The sequence below is a fragment of the Pholcus phalangioides genome, unplaced genomic scaffold (assembly GCF_987345545.1).
Source record: "Pholcus phalangioides strain wild (caught in Gottingen) unplaced genomic scaffold, Ppha-v1.0 ptg000011l_1, whole genome shotgun sequence".
NCBI classification, from domain to species: Eukaryota; Metazoa; Arthropoda; class Arachnida; order Araneae; family Pholcidae; genus Pholcus; species Pholcus phalangioides.
The window spans coordinates 20,442,907-20,464,304 of record NW_028301604.1 but is presented as its reverse complement, the minus strand read 5'-3'; the positions used below and the strand labels follow the sequence as shown (position 1 = coordinate 20,464,304).

Below are 21,398 nucleotides of genomic sequence, written 5' to 3'. Positions count from 1 at the left end.
TAAACAATTTTTCCTTTCCAATGTTCATTGCAAGCTTAATACAGTATCATGTTGAAGTTATTGGGCGTAATAAACTATGCCAAATAAAATGCTAGTAAACTATTTAATGCTAACACAGTCAACGCATGTTTTTTATACATATAATTACTTGATAACACACTAGTTACATTTTAAAATCCTCTACCAAATTAATTTAGTATACAGTAGGACCTCTCAAATCCGGACTCCTCGGGACCTAGGGGATTTTGGATTAGCGAATCTTCTGAAGTATGGAACAACTTTTGTTTATTTACTAAGTTTTCATATTTAAAGCAGTAATGTACCTCTTTGAGTACTTTGATTCATATTTTCCTTTGAAAAAAAATTAATAAAACAATATATATGCGTATAGCAACAGATAATTTAATTAAAACCGTAATTTCTTATTTAAATACCGTTACCGGTTTAAAAAAATCCTTATTCTTTGAAGATTTTTCGTAGTCATTGCTCGGATCCGAAAAAAAAGCAGAAAAATCCTTGTTTCAAAAAATGTTTTGAAAAGTATTTTGTTTGTGAAGATCGTAAAAATGGTATAAATTTTCCGATTCCATGTTCTCCACCCAGTATTCGTACTGGTGTTTCGCGTTCTAGCTTTTTTCGAAAGTTCACGTAGACATAAAACATCATGTTTCCGTTTGTAGCTTGTACCTGCCACATCACGTGACATTCTCGGCATGTTCGAAAATTGATTTAGATAATCGCAGAAAAAATAGAGCGTTGGACAAGTTATGAAACACTAAGGTTAACTATACAGCGCGCAGAAATGAAATGAAGAAAGAAAAGTTCTTTTGATCAAAGTTGTGTGTGTGTGGTCGATGTACAAGAAATACTTATATTAAAGAAGTCCGAAACACACACACACAGAATTTACGAAGAAAAACATCGGAATTCTCCGGTATGAAAAAATAGTAATAATTTCGGCTGAATTATCCGGATTTGGGAGGTCCTACTGTATAGCTCCCCCCCCCCCTCAGTCAAAGACGAGCAGAGGAAAAAAATATTTTTTTCAGGGAAGACGTTTTCATTCATTCACACAAACGGTTCATAGGGTTACTGTATTATCTCAAATCGGCACACGCAATCGCAATAACAATAGCACCACCTAATAACAATAGCTGAGAAAGAATGGTAGTTCGTTCTACCATACAACTTCCGACTATGTAAATACAAATACAAAGGCCACAACTGAGAAAATGCCCGACGAGGTGGCCCATAAAAAATATGGATGGCGAATATATATCTAAACTATAAAAAAAACATTCAACCATTTAAGCGAAACTTTCTGTGGAAAATCCTTCTTTTTCCTACAGTAACATAATCCAAACGTGTCTCTACGATTGCTTTAAAGAAATCTTCTCAAAAGTTAAAATTCTACTTCTTTAAAAAGAAAATCCGTAAAAATAATACAGTAGAACTTACTTAATTCGAACTTTTCTTGGACTCCCCTTGAGTTTTCTATTTAATTTAATGTTAAAAAAAATTTTCTTGTTTAATTCAAACTTTTTTCGAATTTTTTGGATGATTCGAAAAGTTGGAGGGAAAAAAATTATGATTCTCGTATGAGCAAATTTAGTTCGGAAAATTCTACAAGATACCAGACTTTGCTTTTCTCGATCAAGTTGTTAAACAATAAATTTTTAAAGACTAATATATAAAAGTGAAAATTCTGTGTTTTTTCTCTATTCTTTTTTTTATAATTTAATGCCAATTTTTTAACATCGTTCAGCTGGAGTGAATCGAAACTGTGCACACTTAATACCGATTATGCTTTTCAATTTATAGATCAAGGTGTAGTATTCAAAATTTTGATCTTTTTGTCATCATTAACACAATATAAATTAACACACAATACAAAAACTAGAGGGACTCTGATTTTGAACTCCAAGTCTATCTTGCTCGGAATGTCTATCCTACTTCAAAGAGGTTTGAAAATTAAGGGGGTGAAGAAAGGTGCAAAGGGTGCAACTGGTGGATCATCTAATGGTGCTAAAATATCTTAAGTCACAGGAGCACGTGTCAAATCCGATTTCTATCAATACATCATTAACCAGGGCTAACTAGAGCGAAACTAGAGGGGGCAGGTGGAGCAACTGCCCCTGGCAATAAAGTTGAGGGGAGTGGCAATTTTAGGTGGAAACAAAGAAAACCATCATCAACTTGTCGAACTTTGAAGTTGTGGGGGTGGCAAAAAACCTAGTTAGGGGCCGTTCAAGTATTACGTAAGCAAATTTTTAGCAATTTTTGACCTCCTCCCCCCCTTGTCAGCATCAGCAAAAGTCAGCAAAACGTTGACCCCCCCCCCCATGTCAGCAAAATTTCGTCATCAGCTCTGCCTCTCTGAATCCTAACTCATATTTTCATAAAGGGTGGTTGATGACGTAAGCATTATCCAAACCCCTCTCCCCCGTGTCATCAAAAGTCAGCAAATCGGAAACCCCCTCCCCCCTATCGATGATGACGTAATACTTGAACGGCCCTTACGGCCCTGTCATTAACATTATGAAAGTATCGGAAAGTTCAGATTGAAAAGTCGTTAATGAAAGCATATTTCCTTGATAGCATAAGAATGATAAGCAAAATTTGGAAAGCCGTTTCATTACAGACGATCATGAACTGTTTCACTAAATCAGGCTTTGAACATGGTCACGAAATTCTGCAGTGATGTTGATTTCAGAACAGTGAAATAATATAGCGGCTAAAATGAATTATTATACATTATTAAAATTGAGAAACAGTTTCGTAACTGATGATAGAATTTTAATAATTGAGAATAATTATATCCTTTGTGAACGTTGATGATTAAGTTGCAATTTTTAGTCAGTTGACGAATCCAGGATATATTAATTAGATAATTCGAATTTTGGGTAATTCGAACTTTTTTCCAGTGACTTTGGACTTCGAATAAACCACACACACACAAGTTCGACTGTATTTTCTCCCGGTAGGAACCATTCAGAATAGAGAAAACGAATGGGAATTAAGTACAGGGTGATTATAAAAAAACTATCCCGACATATGGGCCCCTAACTATCACACCATTCACAGAAACTGAATGAAATTTTGGCATAAGGTATTTTGATGTATGCGCTCAAGAATGGTATGGAAAACAACAGTGTCACTCTAACAGTTACGGTTACAGTGAGAAAATTTCGAAAATATCAAATGGCAACACCAAGTTTTTTGTATTGGAATGTGATCTCCATTGTGAAAAACCCTAAATAGCGTTCGAACGGCAACTGTAGCATGAAAATCACCGGCGGTAGATAGGCTAAAAGTGAGGACAACCAATAAGGACAGAGAAGCAGCACAAAATAAAGCATTTTATTGTGTTTCACAAATTTTCCACATGACCTTGTGGAGGACTAATCAGGCGGGGATCGAAGAAACGGTGTGACGAATGAAACGAACATTAATGCTCTGGTGCACGGCAAAGTCCTTTTTACTTTTTCCTTGCCTAGCTCCGGGGATTTTCGTGCTACAGGTGCCATTCCAACGCTATTTAGTGTTTTTCAGTATGGAGATCGCATTCCAATACAAAAAACTTGGTGTTGCCATTTGATATTTTCGAAATTTTCTCACTGTAACCGTAACTGTTAGAGTGACACTGTTGTTTTCCATATCATTCTTGAGCGCATACCTCAAAATATCTTATGTCAAAATTTCATTCAGTTTCTGTGAATGGTATGATAGTTAGGGGCGCCCATATGTCGGGATAGTTTTTTTATAATCACCCCGTATTTTAGGGCGCGGTAGCACAGGTCGATAAGATACTCGCTTAAAGTACCAAAGGATGTTTAGAGGTGTCGCGAGTTCAATATCCGGTTCATCCTTGTCAGTAAACTTTCCTGGTACAGAGGTACAACAAAAACGGCGACCTGACCGCAGAAAAAATTGCTACCGCAGGGAGTCCCCGTCGAGGGGTTAGCGCACCAACCCTTCGACGATTATAAAAAACAAGCCTGCCGTTCGCAATATATTGTAGGTCCCGGTCTAATTGGCCCTCGTGTGCAGAAAATGACCGTGGTGCGACAAAAAATGATAAAAAAAATGATTAAGTATTATATTCATTTTCCTACTCTCACATGATTTCAAAAGTTTCCTCTTTTTTTTCATTGACGGCCGTATTCATCAACAGAGGTCAAACAACAATTGTGCAAGTGAAAAGATTGGGGATCGACACGGATTGGTCAATTTCAGGATTTTTACCAATCCGTGTTGATCTCTAATCCTTTAACCTGCGATTATAGTTTAAACTCTGTCGCTGAATACGACCATTAGTAGGACTTATGTCATCAGCTATTGAAAAGATTGGTTAACTTTTTTAGAGGCGGCACTAAAAAAGAAAAACTTTTGCAGGCCGTATATATTCTGACATTGATTCACGTGACACAATGGTTTATCCTTTATAACTGTGAAAAATAAATAAGTATATTTTATACGTATAAGCATAAGGATACTTCATGCAAATTTATTAGGGCGTGCTTAATTTTTTGCATATGCAAAGTTTTTAAATCAATTATAAAATCTTAGATGGACCAGATAGAACCTATACGTAGGCCGTAGTGTGCCCATCAATAGGCTATTCTTATGTTATATGAATAAATCTATGCCGTCTTATAAGTGCGGTCGATCTCCTGACATTCGTGTCTTAATGTACAGGCATTCCTAAGCAGGACTGTCTTAAGAGCATCATGGGTCCCCCGGGCAAAGTGATTTCCCTGGGGGCCCCCACCTGAGCAGAAATGCCTGCCTACCAATTAGTATGCTTATTCTCAAAATTTTTAATCGGATCTCATTTTCAAGAGGCCCCCGGGCCGTGTCCGGGTGGACCAGTGGATTAAGACGTCACTGTTCCTGGGAAGCACTTAGGTCAAACGCGCATTTATCCTGTTCTTTCCCAACTTTTCTCTGTTTTTTGAATTCAAATATCTCAGCAAATATTGCACGTAGAAACTTGGATTTTTTTTGTTGGCTTAAGGAGAGACAGGGCAATAACATTTTGATTTTGTTTTTGAGCACAGCGTGACCATATAAATAGTTTTTTTTTTATTTCAATAACTATACAGCTCCTTGCAATATAAATGACTTATCTGAGGTGTATCCATTATTTGGACACTTTTCTAATTGTAAGCATGGCTCCAGGACACGGGCGGAAATACGGGGGGGGGGGGCATAGGGCAATATCCCCCCCCCCTCCCCATGTCAATGGCGGAGCCGACTGGTATAATGCATATGCATATATATGATCTGACATCATCACCACCATGCCCACCCAGCCTTCAACAGCACCCTTTCCCCGACTTTCAAGTCAATCTCCGCCAATGCCCTAGGATCAACGGTTTGCCCGTAATTTGCGGTGTATACTGTTAGCTATGCATTCTATATACTTTGCATTACAATAAAAGTGAAATGGTGCAAACCGCGTAGCGACTCCAAATTCATTACCCACTGCACTGAAAGGCCTATAACGCTACCAAGATAGTACTGGCTATAGTAATTGCAAGCTGGACCAAGCTAGATATTTGCAATGTGAGGCCCGAGGCATTACATACTCTACCAAGGTGCAATGGTAAGATATTTTTTTTAAATCAGTTAAATTATGTGTCAAGAATTCGAAAGAAATTCTAAAAAATTTTTCCTCAGTTTCTTGGTACCATAATTTCTGTATAATCCACACATGCGAATTTTGTCAGACAATCCGTAGCAGCGTAAGGGTTGTTAACTACGCACGCGATTCCTTTACTCGCATCTATACTCTATCTATACGATATCTGGGTTGTTTTTTTTTTGAATAAATTATTTTAATGGGAAATATTTTTTAATTCAGTATTTTACTTTTTCTTTGTGAATCGATTAAAAAAATAGAAAACCAAAAAATACCATTAGCTTATATATATGTTTTTTGGGTACTTACTTATTCCGAAAATCGTGGAAAACGCAAATTGTTTTCGACAAAACATTTCACCCCACAACTGAAACTATGCTGCCGCGTAGTCGTCGCAAATGGTGAATTATGGTGGTTTTCATTAATTTTCTTCATCGCCATAAACTAAACTTTTCTCTTTGACGAGCTTCGATATCCTGCTGCGATGTATGCCGTGGTTGGACTGAAGAAGTCCCTCGTGAAGAACCAAGCTAATTCATTTGGTTCAAACCGTTTCATTTGACGGTGCATTTCATCCAATTACTGTTGACCAATACACTCCAATTTTTGAACACTAAATTTAAAAAATCCGTTTTTCCCTCTGCATTGAGTAAAATGTATAAGAATAGCAGAGATGAGACGATAGTTTTCGTGACCGATCTCTTGTCATAACTACCACCCCTCAGACATCCTAGAACGAAGGAAAAAAATGAATACCGAAACCAAACCTAATCTCCTAAACCGGGCCTCAAACTCTCACTTCGGACAGATGTCTCTCCAGGGAATGGTAGACACGTTATATAAAGAAAAACACTTCTATAATCAATGAGTGAATATCTAAATTCATGGAAGACTGGTTCCAAAAAATGAAAAACTTTTAAATGTTCTTCTGGATCTATAACTTATCTGCAAAAAAATTGTATCGAAGCTTATTATTATTTTCTTAAATATAGAAATTTAAAAAAAATGAAAACTAAAAGATTGTAACGGAATTCAGATCAGAAAAACAAAACAGCGATATTAGCAAGGGACATCTCGAGGATATAGTGCCAAAATGTCGAAGCAATTGCGACAGCAATTTTAAAAACGGTTTTACAAACAATTTTATAAAAAAATTCGGGATAGCCAAAATCACGTCAAAATATTAGAATGTCCTGGTAAATCTGATGTCTCGTTGGATGGCAAGCTATCTTCATGTGGCTTTTTGGTTCATAATGTGGCCTCTGCCTCGCAGGCAAACGAAGCAATGTGTGAGTTGGCTTACACAATATTTCACATAACAGACACTACTACATGTAATGTACAGGGTGCATAGGTAACAAGACATGGTATTTTACTTTCAAAAACTGCGTTCACCCTACAGGAATACTTTCAATTAGAAAAATCATCCAAATAACGTGTAGTACTCAGATATGACATTCATGTTGCGAGGGGTTGTATAGTTTGCCAAAAACTTTACGAATTTGGATTCATTCAGACATTTTTTTTTTCATAATCAATTATCCACCATAACTCGAAAACAGTTCGAGATAGGACAGGGTTGCTATGGTTTTATATGCTCCACTTAAGCTCATCTTTCACCCCTTTTCATTTGGCAGAACATGTCACGTTCACACTGTATACATAGCACCTACGGAATATAATAGATTGAATGAGATGAAGTAAAATCGGAAAAATCTTTACCTAAATTTAAAAACTACTAATCAGCAAAATAAACGAAATTGAATAAAGATTATACTTATATTATCACAAAAATGAGAAACTTTGCCTGGTTTTAATTTATACAAAAATCTTTGCAACAGATGGCTCCCCAATTCGCATCCAAAGACCACTCGGACGCAGCAAATACAAAGGCGAACTCTTCGGACGACCAGACGTAAACATCACTTCTCCACGACTCATTCGTGTGAATTCTGAGAACGAGGTCCTGATGACGGCTCTCCATTGAAGAGCCGAAACGCGTGGACCATTCGACCAATTGAATTTATTTGTCTTGAAAACGTGGCAATTTTTGTATAGATTATACTTATAATTTCATTACTGTCGCACCCACTTATAAGTCAGAATAAATGGCTAAATTATTTGTTGTACGTGAACTTTGTTACACGTGTACCAGTTTGATAAGCACAGATAAGCAATACCAAATTCACAGGAAATAGAAAAACTTCGTTGTATGTAAAAGTTCGGAATATCCGTGTTCGTTATAAGCGAGCCCGACTGTATTTTACATTTTTTTCTCTCGCTTTATGAATGTGTAAAAATTAATGAATGTGTTGAATGTGTTATGTCTTTATGAATGTGTTGAGAACAATATTGCATAGCCCCCACAAGGGCAGGGACGTCCGGGATGATTCTAATTATTTTCTTGTTCTTTCACACTATAAATTCACTTTGGGGGGCTGCCGAAGATCCAAGCCTGAGGGCCCAGCTGCAAGATGTGGGACCCATGCCAAAGACTAATCTGCTGTCGGGCCCCAAAATGTATAAATTTTATTTTGCCCTGGACACGGATTGTTATAATCACGCGGGTGAATAATGTATATTTGCATTTTGTGTTTGTGTGTAGTGTGTTACTGGGCGTGTTGATGTGTTATTACGTGCTTGTGTAGATAAATTAAATGTCAATTAAAAAAATATATAGTCACAGAAATAAAACTTCTTAAAATAAAACTTATTATTAATACAAAAGGGCTCAGGATAGCTTGAGATAAATAATTGATAGCCACCGTTTTTTTCGTTAATGATAATTACGTTTTAAGGGAAGAGGCACAATTTATCGCTTTTGTAGAGCCGTTTCGAAGAAATGAAATAGTGTTAGCAACAAGGGATGTGATGTGTATCTCATAAACTTGAAGCTAGCGAGAAAATTTTTCTTTTCTCCCCCTTTAGAGATATCACAAGGCCAAACGTAAATCAATCCCTTTCTTCTAGTGAAGTTTGATTGAAAGTGATAACCCAACACACACACACACGTGAAAAGAGTTTTAGGCTCGATCTGATCATATACTCTTTTTGACGTTGATTTGATGCAGAATTTCGAGCCGTTACAACTTTTCATGCAAACCAAAATGTCAAAAAATGTGCTTTGTTTCAAACTCTGCATTATAGGATCACAAGGTAAGAATTTATTTGTTTCAATGTTTAACTCATCCATAAACTTTATTTTAACTTTTATATAAACGTTGTTTTTTAGAATTACCGTAATTTCCGGTATATAAGCCGCATCTGGAAAAAATTACCGGAAAAGAAAGTTTTCGTAGAAACGTCGCATATAAATCTCATTCAAGAACAAAAAGAAAAATACAAAAATTTAAATAAAACCCAATGTTTTACATTTAACTTACTTTAAGTTTTCTTTGAGAATTTTATAATATTACTGATTAAACATTAGGCATTATCCTGGGGCAAAAATGTTTATTAAAATTCCAGAAAGAAAAAGTTATTGGACAGGCCACAATTAGCTTCAAGAACTAAAAATTAACTTCAAAAGTTTTTAAGCAGTGGCTTTATTTCTGGAAATGAAGATAAATATCTCTTATATGAAGTGTGAGCTTAACTAAAAAATACGTACAGCATGTTCCGTGAAGTTATTTTTCACTGCAAAGCAATAGTACATACTCATCAGCCTTCCCCCACCTTTCTACTTTTTTTGACTGGCATCCTGCCAAAATGTTTATTGGGCTCCACGAATCAAGGCCGTAGCGAGGGGGGACTTGGGGGTCTGGTCCTCCCCGAAATGTGAGAAAATGGCCGAAGAAAGGGAAAGAGATGGCCATATATTTATTGTTCTATCACTTTGGTTCCCGGAAATAAAGTGGTCCCCTTTCGAATGAAATTTCTGGTTACGGGCCTGCCCCGAATTATTAATTCTTGGCAGAGATATATGAGTTCAAAACTCGGAGAAAAGTTGGGAAAGAAGCGTTGTCCGTTAGTGTTTTTGTTGTTTTTCTCAACTTCCTTCCGATTATTGCATTCGAATATCTAAGCGAATATTGCACTTACACACGGGAAATTTTTTAATTGGCACCAGGAGAGACCGGACAACAATTTTCTAGTTGGGTTTTTGGGCACAAAGTGTCCATATAAAAAGTAATTTTTTTTATTTAATAACTATGCAACCCCTTGCAACATGAATGACGTAGCTGCAATTCCTGACTTCGCAAATTTATATTCCGCAAGAATGACTGATGTCTGTCACCGTTTTCTTGCTCTATCCCATTTTGAAAACCGTCAGTCGATTGAGGGACACTATATATTATTCCTATGTATTGTTTCCATCTTGTTTGATCAAAAATTTAAATTTTTTTATTTTTGCCTTTTATCACTAATCCTTTGGCCAATACAGCTATCCATCCGTGCTTACCAAGTTAGTGATTAAGAAACTAAATGCTGCCGGAATATGTTAATTGGAAATCGCAATTTAAAAAAAAAAGTAATTTCAATTTTTTTTCAACTCTCCCAGTGCCATTAATGAAATATATCGCTTTCTTAAATGTCTTTCATTTTAGCAATAATAAGCCTATATATATATATATATATATAATACACTCATACTCGCACATAAATACACTCATGTCCATAAATTAAGAATAATTCAGAATCACACGGAAATCGAAATCTAAAGTAAAAATTTCACCTATAGAATTATCACACACATCTGCAAGAGTGATATGCAAATTTCAGGAAGCCACCAGATGATGCCGATAGTACGTCACAATGACGAGAGTGTAAGAGGGGGGTATATAAGGAATGGTGGCAAAGAAGTAAAATTGTTCACAAGAGTTCTGTAAGGCGCTCAGTGCCATAAGCGAATAGTTATGACACAGAGGACGCATGTGGATGATTTTTTACGTGGTAGAATTATCGGCCGCCTGGAATGTGGGCGTACTCAGATGGAAGTATCCGAGGAACTTGGAATTGCCCAAAGTGTCATCTCTAGGCTTTGGCAACGATTCCAAGATAACGGAAATGTCAGTAGACGTTACAGTACAGGTCGCCCCCGAGTTACAACGCCGAATGAAGACCGGTATTTGGCAGTAATTGCCAAAAGAAGCAGACGGAGCACAGCATCCGACCTGTCTCGTCAGCTACCTGCAGTCACGGGTACCACAGTTTCAAGGCAAACCGTGTACAGACGTTTGGGAGATATTGGTCTATATGCTCGCAGGCCTGTCAGATGTGTTCCGCTCACGGCAACTCACTGTCGGCAGCGATTAGCCTGGAGTAGAGAACATGCAATGTGGAAATCGTCACAGTGGGCTTGTGTGATGTTTTCCGACGAGTCCAGGTTTAGCTTGCTGTCTGATTCACGTCGGACTTTCATATGGAGAACGCCAGGTACCCGTTACCACCAAGACAACATCATTGAACGACACCGTTACGGTGGTGCAGCATTGCTCGTTTGGGGTGGAATTATACTGGGGATCTGTATGTTCAAACCGGAACCATGAAAGCCCTTATTTATCGGGACATCATTCTGGAACAACATGTACGTTTGTTTGGGGGTGCCATGGGCGCCAAATTTATGGATTACAACGCCCGTCCTCACCGAGCAAACATCGTAAACGAATGCCTTGAATCTGAGGATATAACCCGTATGTAATAGCCAGCATTCTCACCTGACTTGAATCCGATAGAGCATTTGTGGGACATGCTTGGCCGACGAGTTGCAGCCCGTCAACCACCTCCTACATGTGTATCGGAACTTCGGAGAGCATTTCTTGCTGAGTGGAGTGATCTTCCCAAGATCAGATCGATAATTTGATACTCAGCATGCCTAGGCGTTGTACGGACTGTATTTCATCGCATGGGAACACTATCGTTTTCGTTCTTTATCTTTTGTTTAATAAATGGGCTTTATGAATAAGTAGCGTTTGTTTTGTTTCTGAACCTTTTTTGCCGGAGCTGGCATTATCCTCAATTTATGGACATGAGTGTATATTAAAAACATATAAATAGATATATATATATATAGGCTTATAAATATATTAAAAATATATAAATAAATATGAAAAACAATATGATATTTTACAGGGGTTTTGGTGATTTCTACTATGCTGACTAAGGGTTTTGGCAGGTTTCTTCTGTTTTTCAAGACTGATCATTTTTAAAGATGCGTTATTATGCTTTTTGAAAAGAAAAACGAAACGGCTGTAATTTTACTAAATAATGAAAGATAAATTTTCGGGCGTGGAAGTCGTTTTCTATGGTTGGTCCTTAATGGATGGTTGCCATCATCGAGAGAAAAATGTAAAAAATGGGACAGAAATTACGATTAAAAATTTATTTATTTATTTCATTTTTGTATTCCTCCTAATGATGGCAACCCTTAGTGTTGAGAAAGCATTGAGGACTAAGCCTAAAGAATCACGGCTTTTAAGCCCCCAAATCAAAACCGTTGCTAGAGGGGTGCAAGTGCTCCCTGGAAATGTGAGAAAATGACTGATATATATGTAATAACATGGTTAAGTGTATTGTTCTATCAGTTAGGTCTTCCGCCTCCGAAACAACAGTTGTACGCCCCCCCCCCAAAAGAACATGTCTGGCTACGGCCTTGCAGAAAATTTACTTTTCATATGACGATAGTCGCGAAACCTAATGTGTTACTAAGTAGTATTCAAAGAGTTTTGTGTCAAGAATGAATATATAAAAAGAAAAGGATCTAAAAAAAACCAGTTTATGATCGGTCAAGAGCTGGGTTATCGCTTGTTCGTTGGATCTTTTTTTATACTCGCATTCGATAAGATAACGTGGTTATAAGATACACCATCTCATCTACACGTGACCATTAACAGTAAAAATAAAGTGAAAGAAAAACACACCCATAGAATCTTTTTCATATAGTATATACAAAATATCTTACATCATTTGCTACCCGAAGCACGTGCGTAACCAATTTTTATTTGTAAATCATTTATAAAGAGAATAACACTCAGTCAAACCTCTCTTTCCCTCTAGTTCAGCGTAAAGAATGATCATCCGACGAAACGAATGCGTGGAGTGACCATATGACCCATATTTCCTGGGACATTCCTGTAGTTCAAACCAATCTCACATGAATTTGTATTCTCTACTAAAATAAGGAGATTGAGATTATCTCCATAGCTTATAAATTGCATTATGATTAGGGCTGGGAGTCGATTAAAATTTTTAACTAGTTAATCGAAAAATGTTAATTGATTAAAATCGATTGATTAATCGAATATTCAACGTAAATATTAAAGTGACCATATGTCCCGTATTTTTGGGGACAGTCCTTGTTTTTCCCATTTTTGGCCCGTCCCGACATTTTCGCATGTTCCGGTTTTTCATTTATTTTGAAAAAAGCCAACTTGATTGTTTGTTCTTCATTTTATTCTTCAAATCAACGATTAAAAATATCTTCTCAATTCAGAAATTACATTACGATAATTACGACTACAAATACAAATATTCATCTTAAATATTGTCATGTTTTTTTATTCACTGCAATTTGCAGTAGCGCTTTATTTCTCGCGATTGGCAACTTTCCTGTGATTTTAGCTCGAGTTGGCAACTTTGCTTATTTTAGGCGATAATTGGTAATGTTCCGTATTTTATCGTATGTCGAAATCCAACATTCCGTAATTTTCTCTAGTGAATATGGTCAGCATAATGAATATATAATATTAATAATAAAAATATGGTTTTATTCATTTTCTCACGCACCTGTTTGCTAGGTTTAAACAAATATAAAAATAAATTAAGAAATTAAGGCTGCCCGATTTAAGCAAATCAATATGTTGAACATATATTTTGTTGAAAAACCTGGGATCTCTTCACTTGCAACTACACTCATGTCCATAAATTAAGGATAATGCCAGCTCCGGCAAATAAAGGTTCAGAAACAAAACAAACGTTACTTATTCATTAAGCCCATTTATTAAACAAAAGATAAAGAACGAAAACGATGGTGTATGTATGATACCATTCATAAAAACTGCGATTTTTGCTCCCTGGAGCAATTGTAAAAAATATCTCCTTTACAAAAACTTACTATTACGCGGTTGGTATGATGGTTAATACATTGTATGCCTCCCATGCGATGAAATACAGTCCGTACAACGCCTAGGCATGCTGAGTATCAAATTATCGATCTGATCTTGGGAAGATCACTCCACTCAGCAAGAAATGCTCTCCGAAGTTCCGATACACATGTAGGAGGTGGTTGACGGGCTGCAACTCGTCGGCCAAGTACACATGCTCTATCGGATTCAAGTCAGGTGAGAATGCTGGCCATTCCATACGGGTTATATCCTCAGATTCAAGGCATTCGTTTGCGATGTTTGCTCGGTGAGGACGGGCGTTGTCACCCATAAACACAAATTCTGCGCCCATGGCACCCCCAAACAAACGTACGGTTCCAGAATGATGTCCCGATAAATAAGGGCTTTCATGGTTCTGGTTTGAACATACAGATCTGTTCTGGAACCCAGTATAATTCCACCCCAAACGAGCAATGCTGCACCACCGTAACGGTGTTGTTCAATGATGTTGTCTTGGTGGTAACGGGTACCTGGCGTTCTCATCACAAAACATCACACAAGCCCACCGTGACGATGTCCACATTGCATGTTCTCTACTCCAGGCTAATCGCTGCCGACAGTGAGTTGCCGTGAGCGGAACACATCTGACAGGCCTGCGAGCATATAGACCAATATCTCCCATACGTCTGTACACGGTTTGCCTTGAAACTGTGGTACCCGTGGCTGCAGATAGCTGACGAGACAGGTCGGATGCTGTGCGCCGTCTGCTTCTTTTGGCAGTTACTGTCAAATACCGGTCTTCATTCGGCGTTGTAACTCGGGGGCGATCTGTACTGTAACGTCTACTGACATTTCCGTCATCTTGTAATCGTTGCCAAAGCCTAGAGATGACACTTTGGGCAATTCCAAGTTCCTCGGATACTTCCATCTGAGTACGCCCACATTCCAGGCGGCCGATAATTCTACCACGTAAAAAATCATCCACATGCGTCCTCTGTGTCATAACTATTCGCTTATGGCACTGAGCGCCTTACAGAACTCTTGTGAACAATTTTACTTCTTTGCCACCATTCCTTATATACCCCCTCTTACACTCTCGTCATTGTGACGTATTATCGGCATTATCTGGTGGCTTCCTGAAATTTGCATATCATTCTTGCAGATGTGTGTGATAATTCTACAGGTGAAATTTTTACTTTAGATTTCGATTTCCGTGTGATTCTGAATTATTCTTAATTTATGGACATGAGTTTAGTTATTTAAAAAAACAAATAGGTTATTTTAGGTTAGTCACTGATTTCGAAATTTTGATGAGACTGTTGATTGTTTTCTAAAAAGTCCTCCCAATTTGTAGGCCTACTTATGAGAGGAACTGATACACTTCCAAGAATACGAAAAACTATTTTTCACATTGTGGAGACAATAAATTTTGGTCTTGTGTTTTTAAACCCCCATCAAACTCAATTTGTAACTAAAAATAAAAAAACTAAAAAAACTAAAATAATAAAATTTCAATGAATCGACTTTAGTTAAAATATTGATTCAAATAATTTTAAATGTGGTCTCTTATTCAAAATATTAGACTGCATATAGATGAGTAACTTAAGCATCTAATCGGCTTCGTTAAGCAAATCAAATTAAATTACTCTTTACGCAAATTGTATTTGAACTTTAATAGGAATGATAGAGTCAATTTAGTCAAATGAAATTTTTAACTGCGAGTATCCCCTTTAGGATTACCGATGAAAAATGAAAGTGGAATAAAAATTCAATTCGGTTCTCTGCGTTTTCTTTCCTCTTTCCTCACCATCACGAAGATTTATTGTAACCCTATATACCGAAGTTGTTTTTTTACCTCCTCGTTTTTTCTATACTCCTGCTAGTGATTTTTCCCGCACATATAATGTATCTTTCTCTATATCGGCTTCGAATAGACAAAGAAATTTGGTAAGAACGAAAAATAGGACACACGTAGGGTATATATACTCTCTTATCTATTCATACTGCATAATATACAATCAATTTAGGCCTAAAAGACATTTGCTCCTCACTTGGGGTCACGTACTTGGAGCTTCCCGCATTTTCCGATTGGTGGCTTCGTTGGGATGGGATTCATCTTAATAGGAGGGGGATCTGGAAGGTTTACGATAGGCTTAGGCTAGGTTTTTTAACTCCCAGACCACGTAGACGGGAATGCGGGTCAGTTAATGATAATAGCAACAGTATTGATGGGGAATTGCCTATCTCTGACTTGGATGTCTTCTCAATTGACACTAAATCACAGGATAAATTAAAATGTGTGCTAATTAATGCCAAGAGCTTGGGTCTTTTTTGAGAAATAGATCTGATAGGAAAGAAGGTGGAGTGTTGGTATACGTGAAATCATGTTTGAAGGCTATAGAGTGTAACGCGCAGAGAAGTGATATTGAAACTACATATATGGGTTGAGCTTGAAAACAAAAGACGTCATAAATCGGGGTTTGTTACAATCCACCGAATAGGGATCTAAACTACATCGCCCAATATCATGATGAAATTTCCTACATGTGTGAGCTTAAGAGGGTCGTCACACTAAGGGATTTCATTTACCCGGGTATCGATTGGGAGAATCTTTCAGTTAGAGAATAATATGAGAGACTTTCTTAAGTTCTTTCTTAAGTCGGTGCTCGATAATTTTTTGTATCAGCATGTATCAGAAGCCACTAGATGTACTGCTATTTTGGATTTAGTTCATACCAGTTCCAAGGATCTTGTTGAACATGTTTGAGTGGGGGACGATTATCATGTCGTCAGTTTTCAAGGTAACTCTTCTTCGGCAAAGGTTGATAACAAAAGACTGGTTCCTTGTTTTCGGAGAACTAACTTTGATGTTTTGAGAGAGAGGTTAGCGGAAGTTTTCAAAGACCGGTTTGAATCAGTCGGGGTGGTAAGTCAATGTTAAGAATTTAGTACGAAGCTGTTGTCTGTTTTGCACGACATCATACCCTTTGTTCGAAAAAAGCGTGTTTGTATATCACACCCTCTATGGTTCACGGATAGCGTGCGTAACTATTATCTTGAAAAGAAAAGAGTATTCGGAAAGTATAAAAGGGGACGAGGTAACCTATCATTGTTTACTGATAAAAGAAGAGCGTTGAAGAAAGCGATAAGGAATAGTAAAAAGGAAGTTGAATCTAGGTTGGCAGTTAATATTGGCTCTGACCCATTTTTTCGATACTTCAATAATGGATGTAAGAGAACAGTTGGCCCCCCTGTCGATAGGAGGGTTTTGGGTAGAGAGCAATGTAGGCATGTGTAGTGCTTTCAATGAATTTTCGCGTCGGTTTTTAATAGAGATAATTATATTCAATGTACGGGTGTTGCTCGGGGTAATGAAATCCTCAACGTTATTCAAGTGAAACACGTAGAAACACGTCCTAAATCTTCTAAAAAATGTATGTGCGAGCAAAGCACCAGGACCAGATGATATCTATCTCAGGGTCCTCGGGGAATGTGCTAATGAATTGTTGGGGCCAGTCGCACAGATACACAGAAGTAGTGTTGCTGAGTGTATCGTCCCAAGGGATTGGAAGCTTGCTAATGTTGTTCCGATATTTAAAAAGGATATCGTCCAGTCAGTTTTACGAGCTCCCTGTCGAAAATTTTGGAAATTATTATCAAAAGGCAGTTGACGAAGTAGATAGACGTGAATTGTATTGTCAGACAATCAGCATGGTTTAAGGAAGAGGAAGTCATGTGTAACTAATATCCTTTGCTTCTATGATCACGTGACTAAGGCTTTGGGTAAGGTCAAGAATGTAGATGTTGTTTACTTTGATTTCCAGAAGGCATTCGATCGGGTCCCACATGGCAAACTCTTGAAGCGTTTACACAAGATTGGAATAGGGGGCAACTTGCTGAATTGGATAAAATCGTGGTTAAGAGATAGGTCGCAACGAGTTATGGTGAACGGAGAATTCTCTGTTTGGGCAGGCGTCACAAGTGGAGTTCCTCAAGGAAGTGTGCTTGGCCCATATCTTTTTCACTTGGAGCATAACGTTTAGCGTTCACAAGTGCATGGTCGCTCATTTTGGTTTGAACAACCCACGGTTCTCTTACGACTTGAATGTGTCACTATCCCGGATGCAACTAGGGTGACGGATTTGGGATTTCTCATTGACGAGCGGCTTAGGTTTTCTGTACATTGTTCAGCGGTTGTCAACAAAGCGAATAGAATGATCGCTTCATTTTCAAAAAGGTCTCTTCGCGTTCTCGTAAGGTCATTCTTCCGCTTTTCCGACATCGCTGCGGCCGGAAAAAGATCATGCAAGAACGAGACCAACGACGACTGACGAGGATCATTAAACGTGACAGACGTGCAACCCTTCCGCAAATTTCTGCAGATTTCAATGCTGGGCCATCAACAAGTGTCAGCGTGTGAACCATTCAACGAAACATCATCGATATGGGCTTTCGGGGCGGAAGGCCCACTCGTGTACCCTTGATGACTGCACGACACAAAGCTTTACGCCTCGCCTGGGCCCGACAACACCGACATTGGACTGTTGAGGACTGGAAACACGTTGCCTGGTCTGACGAGTCTCGGTTCCAATTGCTTCGAGCTGATGGACGTGTACGGGCATGGAGACAACCTCATGAATTCATGGACCCTACATGTCAACAGGGGACTGTTCAAGCTGGTGGAGGCTCTGTGATGGTATGGGGCGTGTGCAGTTGGCGTGATATGGGACCCCTGATACGTCTAGATACGACTCTGACAGGTGACAGGTACGTAAGCATCCTGTCTGATCACCTGCACCCATTCATGTCCACTGTGCCTTCCGACGGACTTGGACAATTTCAGCAGGACAATGCGATACCCCACACGTCCAGAATTGCTACAAAGTGGCTCCAGAAACACTCTTCTGACTTTAGACACTTCCGCTGGCCACCAAAATCCCCAGACATGAACATTATTGAACGTATCTGGGATGCCTTGCAACGTGCTGTTCAGAAGAGATCTCCACCCCCTCTTACTCCTACGGATTTATGGACAGCCCTGCAGGATTCATTGTGTCAATTACCTCCAGCGCTACTTCAGTCCTGGACTGGAGTATGCTGTAAGGTTTAGCAGACCATACTTTCACAGGGACATAGACTTGGTTGAAGGGGTGCAGAGAAGAGCTACGCGTGTCCTTATTGACACACGGGGCTTGAGTTATGCAAACACCAAACGTGGTCCCCACCTGTCCCTTGTGGGAGGCTTGAGTTATGAAGAGAGACTTCATTTTCTGAATATGTTTACATTGAATGAAGTCAAGTGTCGGGGAGATATTATCGAAGTGTTCAAAATTTTGGAACGGGATGGATAGGATGGGCCATAAATTATTAGTACAGCGTCAATCGGCTGCTTTTACAAGGGGACACCAGTATCGATTGGTAAGGGACAATGCGAGGTTATGGTGTCGCAGGGAATTTTTCTCTAATGGGGTTATTAATAAATGGAATAACTTACCCCCCGGGGGTAGTAAATTGTAACACAATTGGCACGTTTAAAAAGAAATACCATAAACATGTTGGGGTAAATCGAAAAGCTATCCATTCTTAGAATAAGACAACCATAAGTATCCTTTATGGGCGTTGTATAATATTTTTCATGTGCATATATTGTTTATAATTTGTGTTAATTGCATTTTTAATTGGATTGCTGTATTTTTGAAATATATGACATCCATATTTTTATGGGCATCTTTTTCTCAGCCACCTCGTTGGGCATTTTGCCTTTTGTGGCGTTGTTTTTGTATTTGTATTTGTATATTATACTGCTTTTCCTTTTACATTTATTTATATTTTTCTGGTCTTCTATTTTTTCTTTCTCCTTCTTCCTTTTTCTCACGTGCGGTTAGGTTAGGGTTACCGGATTTATCGATAATTCGTCAAATGGAGATTATCTAGATTCGTTGACACAAGCTTGTGCGTGAAGGGTTAAAAATTGATCGATTTACCGACCCGATTGATTGGACCAGGCCCAGTTATGATAATTATGGCTGATTCATCTCACATGTTCGTCATGTTAGACTATTTTAGCCTAAAAAATACATTTTTATCCACTGCTATTTCCAACGTATATAGGTTCCCCATTTCCCGTATTTTTCTCGAGGAAATGTGATCAGCCTACGAATGAACCTCCCGTTCAAACATTACAATTATTTTGATGTTTCTGACCATATTTCACCGAAAAAACTACGAGTTAGCCAATTCTCGCCAAAAAACCGCCAAATATGAGGGGGGGATTCCAATTATATATATATATATATATACGGAGGCTAAAATATTACTACAAATTTCCAATAGACGCGGAATTAGACGCGCTGCCAATCGCAGTCAATTAAAATGTATTTCACGAAAAACCCGTTGAAAACATGGCAAATATTTTGAGGTGAATATTTATGTTTACAGTCATATTTATCTTAATGTAATTTAATAGTAATGGAAATTATCTTTATAAAATATATCTTTAACTTCTTTGTAAACACAGCAAAAAAAAGAAAAAATACGGCAAGTTCATAGAAAAACTCAGGATGTGTGTGTGTGTGGGGACACAATCGGGGAAAAATAAGGGTCATATGGTCACCGCATAGTGCACTGGTTCTCATATTTTTCAACCCATAGCTCCCTTGGCCTCTTCATAGTTTATCCGCGGCTTCCCAGTATAGCTTAGAAAGAAATCACTCCGAAACACTGCACGGGCACATATCAATGCACAAAGTCCTCGCGATGCCCATGGGAGCCGCAAGGCACACTACCTCCACTTCAGTGGTACAGTTGAGTGGTACCTCCTGGGTTGGGATTAATTTATGTCTAAAAGTTACTCGCATCTTAAAACCTCATATCTCGAAACAGGGTTTCCCATAAATAAATAATACCCATGGCCCCACATCCTGCAGCAGGGCCCTAGGCTGGGAACTTTTCAGACCATCAGGTCAGATTTTTCACAGGCCCTTTAAAAGTGAATTTAAAGTGTTAAAAAAGAAAAATATTATAATAAAATCGTCCCAAAAGCTGAGCTGTAGCCCTGTCAGCCCTACCCTTGTGGTCAATGGACAAGTCCCATCAATTCTTTCAGACCTCCCAAAACATTAATTCTCATATGAAAATGAATCAGTATTGCTCAGGCATCTTCACCCCATTGCTCGCGAGCATCACGGTGCTCTCTTAAGCACCCAGAGTGCTCAATGCTCGTGTCCGATTTCGTGCTCGCGAGCACTTGATAAACTTTCCAATTCCACACCCTTCGCGAATTGCATTCAAGGATTTAAATTATTCTGATTTCATGCATTGGTATGTCAAACTTGCCGTAAGGGTGCTCTTCTTTTGAGGTTGAGTACAGACGGTGCTCGCAACGGGATAAGTCCAGTGGCAAAGTTCTGGCGTTCATTCATTCATTTAGACGGTGCTCGCCACCAGAAAAAGATCGAAGACCTCCAGTATAGTGTATTCTGTAAGATGGAATACCGTTCACCAGGACCCCACATTCAGAAGGTGGACTCTTAGCCAGGTCAGGATCTTTATCGAACCCCAACAGTGTAAGATTTTCCACAGGCCTCCTCTATATTTTTTATATATCTATAATACGCTCTATATCTCTTTGTTTGTATATTATTATGTATGCATTCGATTAGTGGAATTCATGCCTCTGTTTATTGCACAAGAAGAAATTTAGGCCTACCCCT

At 38.4% G+C, this 21,398-nt stretch overlaps 1 protein-coding gene across 1 annotated transcript in view; it reads left to right on the top strand.

The window, feature by feature from the left end:
- Positions 1-8,643: 8,643 nt before the first annotated feature.
- The window catches only part of LOC149080202 (uncharacterized), a 36,884-nt gene continuing 24,129 nt past the window's right edge, over positions 8,644-21,398 (top strand). Inside the window, exon 1 of the mRNA XM_089238609.1 lies at positions 8,644-8,800. Within this exon, the coding sequence (XP_089094735.1) occupies positions 8,710-8,800 (91 nt within the window). The 5' untranslated portion in view covers positions 8,644-8,709. The remainder of the gene's footprint in view (positions 8,801-21,398) is intronic.